Genomic DNA, 12,737 nt, shown 5'->3' with positions numbered 1-12,737 from the left:
CTTAAAAGAATTCCATTCTTCTCTTCCCACAGGTGATGCAGACCCTGACGACGACGCCATGTCGGAGGACAACGCCGGTGTTCAACCCGGGTCCGACAAGCCACGGTCACCCGACCACGATATCAGCGAGGGGTGAATTTAAGTAGCACACTAGGTTCCCTCTAACCCTAAGACCATTGTTAGCAATTAGATTAACATTAGACCTTTTGCCTACTACTGCCCGTTAGGACATTAACATATTTAAGTACTGGTTAGTTTAAGTTTGGATAGTTCTCTTTCTCCCATAGATTCATTCAGTCATACGCGTGCCACGAGTGAGTCAGGATGGAGCCCATCACCATCGACTCCAGCGACGAGGAAGACAAGGCTCCAAATGGAGCATATGACAGGCCAACGACCGGCCGCGATCCCCGGCTACGCCCTGGCGCCTACTACGCTGGTAGACCCACGAGAGCCTGCCCAACCGGGATCCGACAGGCTCGAGGCCCTACCCGAGCCCCGTCGCCCCCGATGCGCACAAGTACGGCCAGAGCACCACCGCGCCGAGCCGCGTCTCACCCAATGTCGGAGTCGTCGGATGAGTCGCCTGCAGCCTCGCCAACACGGCGCGCCGCGCCACCAACGCCGCCACGACCCTCGGGCCGCTCCCGAGCCCCGTCGCCCCCGATGCGCCCAAGTACGGCCAGAGCACCACCGCGCCGAGCCGCGTCTCACCCAATGTCGGAGTCGTCGGATGAGTCGCCTGCAGCCTCGCCAACCCGGCACGCCGCGCCACCAACGCCCCCACGACCCTCGGGCCGCTCAGTCTCTCCGTTTTATACGGACAGAACGGGACGCAGGATCCCCTGCTCCCAGGCTCCGCCGTCGGGACCGTACCACGGATCCTACAACCCGGGCCCGCCAAATCCAGACGCGCCGGGCCACTCGCGTTGGTTTTTCAACCCGCGCCCAGCTCCCGGATACCCTGACCCGACCGCTGCTGCTCCACCAACTGCAGGGCACTACAGCCCATGCAGCCCTCGCCAGCAGGATTCGGAGTCGGACGAGGACGACGACGAGGAGGGAGACTCCCGATCCTCCAGTCCAGCCGCCCCGGCACGCGACGAGGACTATGTGCTGGAGGACGCTACCGACAGCGACGCCACCCCTCTGTACCCTGGGGAGGAAACCGGCGACCAAAGCAACGACGATGCACAGACCATCAGCAGCGACAGCGAGACCAACGATGGTGCCCCGAGGGCCGCCCACTATCAATGGGAAGGAGAGGAGCGATACGGGTTCTGGCGGGGATCATGGATCCAGTTGATCCACGCCCGTTACACCTCCATCCTCATTGAGGCACCCTTCCGACCAACCCCGGACCCGATTGTTACTTTTCCCCCATCACCGGAGAGGCTGTGTATCATGGCCCCGGATGAAGATTGGGAGATGGATTGGGGAAACAACCCCGAGGTCCGCCCGCCGTCGCCAGCACTGGGGGAGGATGCGGTCCTGCCCATCTTCCCCGGCGACCGGGCCGACGACAACGCACCCCGGGCATCCACGAGCCACGAAGCGCTCCGCCACATCACGAGCAAAGCCCACGATGACGCCCCACGAGCGTCCACAAGCCGACAAGCGCTACACCACCTCAGTGCCCAGATCGAAGACAACGCGCCGCTAACCTCATCCAGCCAAGGCTCGATCTCCGTCGCCGACGAGACCACTGAGCATGCCTACCAGCCCACCGGGAAGGCAATGCTATGGGAGTCGGAGAGCAGCGACAGCGAGACAGAGACGGGGCAAAAATTCCGTCGTAAGGAGGCACAACCACGGCCAGCGCCGAATCCCGTTATGCCTGACCAGCGATCCTCGGCCCACCGCCGCGGGACAGCCACGGCCATGAACGCGCTACACCACGCTGCCGAGACCAACCGCCGGGCCGCCAACCCTAGTCGCTCCACTACCCACGAGGAGATCACTCCCCCAGCCACCCCACGTGCCGGCTTAGGAGATCGCGGGTTCGATCTCTCCCCAGGCACCATGGACATACTCATGGAGGAGCTCGAGCCGGGAGTGGAGGGTCTGGTCCAAGGATTAATCCCAGATTGGGACCCGAGCGTACCGTCAACCGCACCAATGCCTACGACCACCACTGTCGACGAGGTCCCGCCTCCGGCACCGCGCTTCCCGCGCCCAGTTACCACGGCCACCATCGCCGACGAGGTCCCCCCTCCGGCGCCGCGCTTCCCGCGTCCAGCCCCTGTGGACCTTACCGCCGACGAGGTTCCGCCTCCGGCGCCACGCTTCGCTCGTCGAGCCCCTCCGGCGGAGGATTTCACCACCGACGACCCAGCGCCCGAGCGAGTTGCCATACCATCCGCTTGGTGGACGAACACGCATGACCAGCGAGTTCCACTGGCGGTTTGGCAAGAGGTAGAGCGTCGGAGCCATGCAGCGCAGTACTCCCGTCAGCGCTTCCGCGTCCGCACGCCGGAAGGGCCGTACCAGATAACCATGAAGACGACAGGAGACGTGCAGATCCGTTTCGGCCGGGCGGATTAAGGAGGGAGTGTGACGCCTCTATCCTATAGGCGCACAACAACTCGCTATAACTTAAGAATTAGTTACTAAACATATATCTATTTCCCCCATATCATAACCATAGGCTAAGTTTAGGAAGTAAGCCGGCACGGAAGCCAATATACTATCATTAAAACTCATTTAAGTTGGCATTGAAGCCGTAACAGACGCACACCTGGAGTATATTAAAAGTAGAAATAGTTAATTTTAAAACATTAAGCTAAGTTCGGCACCTTAGAAGTCGCCGAACCGGGAAAGCTATCGACTAGTCGAACTATTCGAACCAGACCCGTTCTCGGTGAACCGGTTCAAGGCTCCGGTTCACTCAAAAGCTATGACAGCTGGCGTCTTCCGGGATTCGCTCTCTTCCGTCGACAGCTTTGCACCGAGGCAGACGTGCCCATCACCGCGCCTCCGCGATCGAATCAAAAGTCAAAGTATATCGCGTCCTCGCCTCATCCCGCGACGAAGACGCCCGCACCGCGATATCGACGAAGTGAAACAAACCAACGGAGTGAAAAGAGAACCCCCGCGATCGACAGTCCCCACGCCCGCCGACACGTGGGCTGGTTTCGTAAGTTTGCAGGAGTCAATTCTGTAAGGCAGTAGTAGGCTACACCCCTAGATAACCAAATAACCAATAAAACTAACAATTGAACTGACCCGTCGTAGTATTTCCTTGGTAGTATTGGTTTTCAGATTCCCCGATCTCTGCCCCGCTGGCGGCCCCAAAATTACTGCGTTTCGGCATTACCATTCGCACGTGTTTTACGGCCATCCAGCCTCCCATCGACCCTTTCCCGTGTCCGCAGCCGCAGTGTCACGTCAGCGCAGGCTCTTTCCGCGCCCAGCGTGCCGCCGCGACTGGAGGTCATCTGCTCCTCCGCCCACGCCCAGCTTAGGGATCCTTTCCCGTGTCCGCAGCCGCAGTGTCACGTCAGCGCAGGCTCTTTCCGCGCCCAGCGTGCCGCCGCGACTGGAGGTCATCTGCTCCTCCGCCCACGCCCAGCTTAGGGATCCTTTCCCGTGTCCGCAGCCGCAGCGTCACGTCAGCGCAGGCCCTTTCCGCGCCCAGCGTGCCGCCGCGACTGGAGGCCATCTGCTCCGCCGCCGCGGCTAGAGAATACGTGCTCCTCCGCGTTCGCCCCACTAGGGACTCCCTTCTTGTGCCCGTAGTCGCCGCGCCACACTAACGCTGGTTTTCCGCGTACCATGTACCGCCACGACTACGAGGGCATCCGCGCCCGAGTCCACTTCCAGATTAGGGACACTTCGACACACGCTGCCGCCCCGCCTGCAAGGGCCATTCCTCACGCCGTGCATCACCGCGGTGGCTCCAGAACCTCTGCCTGCCCGACCCGTAGCCTAACCGGAGTTGACCAACACCTCCCTGACGCCCTGGCCATTCCCTCGACCCACGTCGCCCGAATTCTGGGCGAGATCAAGTCAATTCCGCCAGGAGTCCGCCGGAGTTGCCACCCCGCGCATCTGCAAAAGCAGTGCCGACAAGCAGTGGGCGCAAGCAGTGTCCGAAAGCAGTTCGCGACAAGCAGCTTTGTGTCAGAGACCGACCGATCAAGCAGATCGACGGGTCGGTATAAGCAGCGCGAGAGCCAGTCATTGATAAGCAGTGCGTGTGCCCCGCCTGCTTCTAGAGCACCCAGTGACCACCACACCCGGCAGCCACGGTGCCCACCCTCGGTGATCGGATTTTAGTGCGCGTAAATTCGCAACCCGGGCCCCGCACGCTGCTGTAATAAATTCCTATAAATATTTCCGTCCCCTCTAAATAAAATTTCTTGAAGAGGATCCCTGGTCACGGCTGAGGTCTATCCCGGCCGGAGAGATTCGTTACAAAGCGAGCACGCACTGAAAATCCGAACGATTTCAGCAGCCGACGAGACTACCTTGTATAATTGTATCATGCCCAGCCTTATTTAAAACAAAATTAAAAAAAGGAAATTAGAATCCCTTTCCACTTAAATAATAACAATCAGAAAATGCCTAGAAAGACTCATACCTGATATGCCATGCAGACCAACAAAAACTAATAACCTGGAAAGCTTAAATTACATAAATAATTAACTCTCTCTGTAAAAGGGAAAAGACGTTAAAATTTAAATCCAAAACAGAAACAAACCAAAATAAACCTCTGAACTCTGACCGAATGGAATGAAATCCAACGTTAAAATTATAAAAAATGCCAAGATGCAATCCTGAGCTGATGAGAAACTAAAAGTCTTAACATCAGCCCAAAATACCTACCATACCCCTTCCCTTCCCATACTTAACAATAATAAAAACTACTCCCTTCCATCAGGTGATGAACACAGCGACTACAAAGACCCGCAAAACCGAGTATCGCAAAATAACACTGCTGAGACCACTCCTGCGAATCCTTCTATAAAAAGAAGGAACTTATATTAACGCATCACTGCATAATTTACAATATGCCGAGTTACGTCACTGCAGTGCTGACTATCCCATGCCCCCATGATGCCGACCTGGCAGCTGAACTCGCACCTGATTGGCTGAAAGTAAAAGGGCCACAAAAACCCCTGATGTTGGTCCTTACGTCTGAGAAAACGTTAAAACAAACTTACACCTGCTACTCTCTTCACCATCGAAAATCTGGACCTCCATCGCAATCTGGATCGGAGATATATACAATATGCATGGCATAGGCCTAGCCATGCAGCTATGCCAAGCCCTCCCTACAACATGGAGCCTCCCGCTCTTGCTCCTTAATACTCTGGCCTAAGCCTTATAGATACTAGTCCGCAAAACAAATATTCGGGACTTTTAGCTGTTAAGACTATTGTATATGTGTTTGTTGGAAATACGAAACAATAAAAATTAAAGCAATCCCCCTTTTGGGATGATTGCCTTATTGGTGCCGGCTCCGTTCGCACAAACAGAAAAGAGAAAGATGCTCCGTGAAAACTAAATTATCCTTGATCCTTAATTCAGTTATCCTTGATCTTTGATTCAATTATCCTTGATCCTTGATGCTATTATCCTTGAATAATAAGAACAATTTGCTTAAATTAAAATACAAATTTCAAATGAAACAAGTTCAACTGATCAATAAATAATAAATAAATAAACAATTATCAATAAAATGAAATAAAAAAGCTAAAACACGCTCGCGAACATGTGGCAAAATAAGTGACCCCACATAACTCTAACCTAAAAATGGAAAATAAATACAAATATAAATTAAAAGTAAAAATGAATTAACAAAAGCGAAGAAATAATTAAGCGATACAACAATACAGTGCATATCCTTTTAACTAGCTGCAATATAAAAGGATCAATAAAGCCTTACACTTAGATGTTCCCTGGAAGCAAGGGACCTTAACCTAAGAGATCCTGCATAACCCTAACCTAAAAAATTAATACAGACAACAAATTAAAAAATTAATAACAAATTATGCAGAAACTAAAATTAGCATCCAACTGCAGTCAACAATAAGGTACACAAATAAAACAAAGTCAAACAAAAATTCAGAAAAGGAAGGAAACAAAAATTCAGAAACTAACCTAAAAATTTAAGGCCAGCCTGAACCGAATCAACACAGCTAAATAAATAACAAAAGGACAGGAAAACCTATGCACCAAATAGCCGCTGATTCCAAATAGCATCCTGTCTTGTGCACCGAAAACTGTATTTATCCTTCGAACTACTTTTTAATTAAAGCTTGGAAAAATCAGTCACCAGTCCCGTTATAAATTTCCCTGACTTGCATCATTTGTTGTTTTAATGTTTTATGTTTGGCGTATACATAGACGATGCGCCAAGGACTATAGGCAGGAAGCGACCTGCAACTTAGGTGAGACTGGTAGTGGGGACTTAGATCACGAGCATTAGGCTGGCTGAGAGCTGTAGAGCGCACGCCATTAAAATACTACGCAGGGACATACGCATCTACACGCGAAGGCATTGGTGGCTATTACAGAGCGGCATAGCGTAGCCCTGAGCTGGTGATCTCCCAACCCATAAGGAGCGCTCAGCGAACAGTTATGACCTATACTCTCCTGTAGACCACTTGCTCGCTATACTCTAAACCTAACCTCAACATATAACTAGAAAGAAGGAGCAAAGAAGGCAAATCAAAATGCCAAAAAGGAAATCTAATAATCGAAGTCCCCTCACCCTCTAACCACACAGTTATACAAATTGACTCGCCCAATGAAACCCTTGATAGTTTGGAGACCGAACAGCGGCCAAGCAAGAAACCCAATAACCTAACAACTACAAAGAACAATGCTAAACTTAATACCACACAGCACAAAAGGAAAATATTATATAAAAACAGAATACCAATTAGAAGACAAATAATGAAAAAATCACACCACCCTCGACGCAAAACAAAAGCAGCCAATAGAAGGCCACGAAAAATCTCCTCTGATTCAGAATCAGACTATGAAACAATTAAAACACCCAGAAACGCACCCTTGACTGTAGGAAAAGTAAAACAAAATGACAATGAAGAAATAAATATAACTAAACCAGTAAACCGTCCAGTTAACCTCCTACTCCCCTTCAGAAATCACCAACAAAAAATAAGCAAAGCTCCCCCAATATTCTTAAATAATGTACCTACTATATACCCGCTACTTACTGATCTCAAAGAAATTGGAGGAGATAACCCGGATGAAGTCAATGATAAATTCATCATCAGTAGCTATCGTGGCACTGGTGTCAAAATAGAACGCTTAAACCTGGAAGTGCATAAAGAAGTATTCAAAGCCCTTGAGGATGCAGGAAGAAACCATTATACCTTCCAGCCATCTTCTGAAAGAGGTTGGAGAGTAGTAATCAAAAACCTTCACCACACCACCTCGCACGCAGCAAAAGAAATGAACTCCTAAAAATTGGGTGCAAAACCAGATTCATAAACAACTTAAAATATTATAAGACGGGCTTCCCTATGGACCTCTTTGAAGTTGAAATCGAACCTCCAGCTGACCCAAATGCATGTAAAATCCTTGAACTCAGCACCATCGACAATCAGAAAGTCAGAGTCGAAAGAAAGCGTAGGAAAAAGATCCCTACACAATGCCATGGCTGTCAAGCCTCTGGGCATACTAAAACTATTGTAACAAAGCAATAACTTGTGTAAAATGCGCAGGAAACCATTCACCTGCGGACTGCGATCTCCCACCCTCTAGCATCCCCACGTATGCCAATTGCCGTGGAGGACACGTCGCAAGCTACAAAGGATGCCTCAAATACAGAGCCGAGATGGCCAAGATAATCAAGAGAGAGGAAAATAGAAATTTCCCTCTCAATAACAATCACGTACCCTCAACAATAAACCACAATAAGCATAATTTAGAACCTAATAATATAGGAAATTCTACTAATACAGAGCTAAAAATATATACGGATGAGCAACCTACTACTTCAGCAGCGGCCAATAACACTCAAATCGCAATATATCAAACACAAAGCAAAAGGCTATCTACAAATGGCAAAAAAAAACAAGAAGAGAACTCCCAATTGATCCTCATGGCGGTACAAGGGAACCTTGCTGCTGTCAACACTCTAACCCAAAAAATGGACCTACTACTAAGTTGCACGACACGACTAATGAACAAAGACAAAGAAAATAATAACTAAATAATAACTAAAAACGCAAATACAAATAAACAAGTATAACTTAACTCATACACAGAAACCTGTAACCAAACAAATCCTAACTAAACTCTTAACCTAAAATATCACCACACTAGTAATGCCAAAAAGAAACGATCGAAAAGGAGTAGATAAAATAAAATAAAATAAAAATAATAAATTTAATTTAAAGGAAATTGTGGCCCCTAAAATTAAAATACAAACTTACTCCACATCTTAAAACTTACTTAAAACTAGCTAGTTAAACATCAAAACTACGCACTTAAAACTAAAGACAATTAAGTAAGTGAACTAATAAAGAATATTCTGGATTCAGCAAACGCCCTCAGAGATGTCGCAACGTGTCCTATGCCTTATAACCTTCCTCGACAGTCTGGAGTTGACTGGATTACCTCCATGACTCCAGCGAGCTAACACTTGGCCACACTTTGGGAATAGCTGATGGCCACCTGGAAACAAAAACAGCCGCATATAAAACAAAACACAAATAATAAAATATAAGAAATACATACCTGTCAAGTACTCGGCACTGAAATCTCCTCAAAATGGAACCCTGACTTGGCCTACATTTGGCCAATTGGCTTCACACCGGAAATCTGAAACATTATAACATGTAAAAAGCCCAAGATAATTCCAATATAAATAAAAACAAACTTGAAATCATAAGAACAATGGAAAGAATTACTGTCTCTCACCTCAGGAAATGCATAGAGCTGCCCTGAGCCGCTGTAGGACTGCCAAATCCGTGTCTGCCCTGTTGAAGACATGGATGATTACTGTAATCATCTCTTTGTCTCTGCAGCCCTACAAATAGCCTGCTCATGCCTCTGTGTGAGGCCAAATAGCATCCCAGCAGACAAAAACTTCGTAAAAAATTTAAAAAACTGAAGTTTTGCGGACCGCAGGAGGACAAAACGTCCGATTTTAGGCTCAAGAACGGTAGCAAAGTAAATTACATGTCCTGGGGTTTGTGGCAGCAAAACCTCTCATTTTCGGAGCACGAACTAATAGCGTTTGCGGACGCTGTGTCGAGACCGGAAACAGTACCGATAGCAACCCCTTTACGATACCCGAAAAAGGATCGTTTGCTGACCTGTGGCAATACCGCAGGAAGTACTGTTTGCGGACCTTTTGACGATGCGTTTCAGATACATTTTTAATATCTATTTCCAACTAAATTTTTTTAGAATTTCGGGTTTTTTAAATGTAAATAAAACATACATTTATTTATGTTTATCATTATTTATTATTTATCATTATTTAACTTTAAAAATAAACATTTTACTTAAGATTTGTTCATTTCCTTAAAACTAATAATACTTAATACTAATACAAACCGTCCTGTGCATTCTGCTTTTGTGTCGCTCTATCGAAATCTGCGTCCTCCAACGCAAATTTGTTTATAAAAGCGGCTGAAAAAATATAAATTATTATAAGTATATAAGTATTAAAAAATATACGAAAAATATACATACCTTTGACGGATGACGTAATAAGCATCTCTCGAATGGACATTTTGGACTCTGTCCCAAACCAGGACCATTGGCGCGCCACTTCGTCGGAAATTAAGTCTCGCCTGCATAAATAAATATAAATCTAGTCAATATTAGTTCATTAGTATGAGATTGTACATATTAATCAATTTAAATTAACACTTGCCGTTGAAAAACGTGCGTCTTGTAAAAAACTGTTCACTCACGTCCGCACAACTCGCCGGTCAAAAGGAAAAGAGTCGCAACGGGAAAAATTCCACAAACCAAAAGAGTTAAAAGATGATGCAATAATATATGCCTCTCGCTCATTTGCAGCGAAATAACAAAAAACAGGCAAGCGACAAAAGAAGTAAGGAGAAGAACCGTTCATCGAGTTCTAGAAATTTCGTTGACGACAAGATTTTTAACGCGTGCAGTGCGTTTTAGTGTCCGTTAGCGGGACATTTGCGGCATTTGCACGGGTCCCAGTGTTCGCACGTTTCAGTATCCGTTTTCGGCTCAGGTTTCGACAATTAGGCAAACCTATTGCGGTAAGTCCGCTATTTGGCCGCCCACTGTACGTTTCAGTGTCCGTTAGCAATACGTTTTCGGCATATTCACGAGCAACGCCACACGGTTTGCTTTTCGTCCGTTAGCGCGTCCGTTTTTGAGCATTCCCCGAACCTAATGCGGAAACTCCGATTCTTTGTTCGCATTTAATATTTTTAGCGGACATTTCTCGGATCCATCCGCACCGAGACCGCTCTTTGTCTGCTGGGATGTCTCTGCTACACAAAGCGCGAACACAACTATCATCCTGAAACAAATAAAATTAGATACACAAAACAATTCAGAAATGCATACAAATCGGTAAAAACTCACCTGTCACCCAACCCGGATGCGTCATGTAATTCCTCTTTATACCAGAGCCGAGCTTGCATGACTGAACCACCGCCACGGCCAGACAACTTACTCCCGGGACATAAAAGCAAAGATAAAACAAACACACACCCGCATGGTTAAAATGCAATCCTAAAAAACATCCATGCCTTGCTAAAAACTGAAAAGAAATAAAACAAATAAACTGAAATTAAACAATAAGACAAACAATAATAAGTAGCCGCTCAAATTGTCCTGCAGCAGGCTAGCTAATACAAACAATATAGCACACTTGCAATCATGTGCCTTGACCTCCTTGCAAACAACAGAATTTGCTTAACTAGGGGCACCTGCCCCAAAAAAGTCATAACAATTGCCCAAGATGTGCAGCTACAGCCGGAGTGACATGTGCCGAAGTCACACAAATGGACCGCAAATGCAGTGAGAATTGCTGCTGCCTAGGAGCTTACTCCTACCGATGGACGTGTGATCCTCTATACTATGGATGGAGCTGCACTGGGCACTTGCTTGGCGCTGATGGCTTACTGGCGGTCTGATGGCGGACTCCTCCAACATTCTCCCCTACAAAGAAAACATAATACAACATATTGTTAAAACAATGCAAACAGCGAACACACCTGAACACTTACAACCCTGGTTCTGACACGGAAGGATACCTGAGCTGAAGACTGACCAGACCGGGCTTGGTCTGAGCTGGAACCCTACCGATGAGATGTAGCCGCCGTCCCAGTACATGGAGCACGCTGCTGGTCACCTCAAACGACGCTACTCTCCTTTGCTTAATAAGAAGCCTATGCTAAACCTGGTTGTGCTGATCCAGGCCTTACACACTCCCAAGGCCACCTAAAACAAATAATATCAGTAAAACAACAACATACAAAACTTTGGAATACTCACCAACAAATCTTGTGGCTCCAACTGGCTCTGCTCCTCAGTTCACTGCCAGCTAGCATCCTGTCAGGACGATGTATGAGGGCCCCACAACGGCGTTTAGGACATCAGCGATCCATCTAGAAACCTAAAAGAAACAGAAAACAAATGGATAAACCAAATTAAACAATATATTACACAAAATATAAACACCTAGAGATGGCACTTTTGACCTATAACTAAAACCAAGTTGGCAGCGCATGCTTATACCCAAGCATCGATTACAACTATCGACAATCATACGGCGCAAATATGAAAATCTCACCCCTAAATAAATATTTAATTTCAAATAGAAACAAACTCAAATAAAACTCTGAAAACAATTAGAATGGAATGAGACCCAATGCTGAAAATACAAATTATGCCATGAAGCAACACTGAACTGATGAGAAAAACAAAATCTTAACATCAGCTCAAAACACCTATTATACCCCTCCCCCTCGTTTATCAGAGCAAAAATAAAAACGCTTCCTTTCTCTAGGAAATGAACACAGTGGCCATAAGGACCTGCCAATCTGAACATCATGATGCACCACTACTGAGATCACCCCTGTGTGACCAAAGAGGCCATAAGGAACCCCTTAATGGACAGTTGCTGCATCTCGGCTAAGCTGACGACTCTATGCTGCTGGACTGGCAACTGAACTCACTCCTGATTGGCTGAAACTAAAAGGGCTGAAACAACTCCTGATGCCGGTCCTTACGTTTAGAAAAACGTTAAAATAAACCTACACCTACCACTCTCCATATCCTCCAAAATCTGAACCTCCATCTCAACCCAGATCGGAGATATACCCAATACGCATGGCATATGCCTGACCAATGAAGCAGAAAGGGACAGAGATAGAAACCTAACCCCCAAATAAACCACCCAAGCTGGATCCCCCACCCCCTGCCATCTGTTTGGCTGAGAAGAAAATTGCCATACTGGCTGCCCATACCAGCCGTTACGCCTAGAAAAATGTCAAAACAACAGCCTGATATCATTATTATCGCCACCTAAAACTATAAACCAGAGCTTGCAAAAAACTGTCGACCGTTTCTAATTGTCTGCATATATCTGTCTCTCTCTCACTCTTTACGAAAAGACTCAGAGAGCACCCGTTCATGAGTTCTTGGAATCAGCTCGCGCGCGTTCAGAGCGAACTCGTTTTTTTCTATTCTGCTTTGTTTCGGTTGTCCCATGAACCGTGGTCAGTGAACAAAAGTCTTTTGCGTATGTATTGGTATAC

At 47.1% G+C, this 12,737-nt stretch overlaps 1 protein-coding gene and 1 long non-coding RNA gene across 3 annotated transcripts; one reads left to right on the top strand and one right to left on the bottom strand.

The window, feature by feature from the left end:
- Positions 1-324: 324 nt before the first annotated feature.
- LOC108084520 (nucleolar protein dao-5-like) lies at positions 325-2,544 on the top strand. Its single transcript, XM_070288832.1, has one exon. The coding sequence runs from the start codon at positions 325-327 to the stop codon at positions 2,542-2,544; it is 2,220 nt and encodes a 739-aa protein (XP_070144933.1).
- Positions 2,545-9,929: 7,385 nt separating this feature from the next.
- Positions 9,930-11,760, bottom strand: LOC138929398 (uncharacterized). Of its 2 annotated transcripts, none has more exons than XR_011445771.1 (4): positions 11,473-11,760; positions 11,193-11,418; positions 10,558-11,136; positions 9,930-10,492 (listed from the first exon to the last, which is right to left on the bottom strand). It is a non-coding gene; the product is annotated as an uncharacterized lncRNA (long non-coding RNA). The 2 variants fall into 2 exon arrangements; XR_011445770.1 differs by having other exon boundaries at positions 11,205-11,418.
- Between the last annotated feature and the right edge of the window lie 977 nt (positions 11,761-12,737).

The sequence above is a fragment of the Drosophila kikkawai genome, unplaced genomic scaffold (assembly GCF_030179895.1).
Source record: "Drosophila kikkawai strain 14028-0561.14 unplaced genomic scaffold, DkikHiC1v2 scaffold_183, whole genome shotgun sequence".
NCBI lineage: Eukaryota > Metazoa > Arthropoda > Insecta > Diptera > Drosophilidae > Drosophila > Drosophila kikkawai.
Note: the sequence above shows the minus strand (reverse complement) of the source record. Positions and strands in the feature narration are given on the sequence as shown.

Bases quoted from the DNA above. Each gene is read 5' to 3' on its own strand.
- LOC108084520 (XM_070288832.1), top strand. From the start codon at position 325: ATGGAGCCCATCACCATCGACTCCAGCGACGAGGAAGACAAGGCTCCA.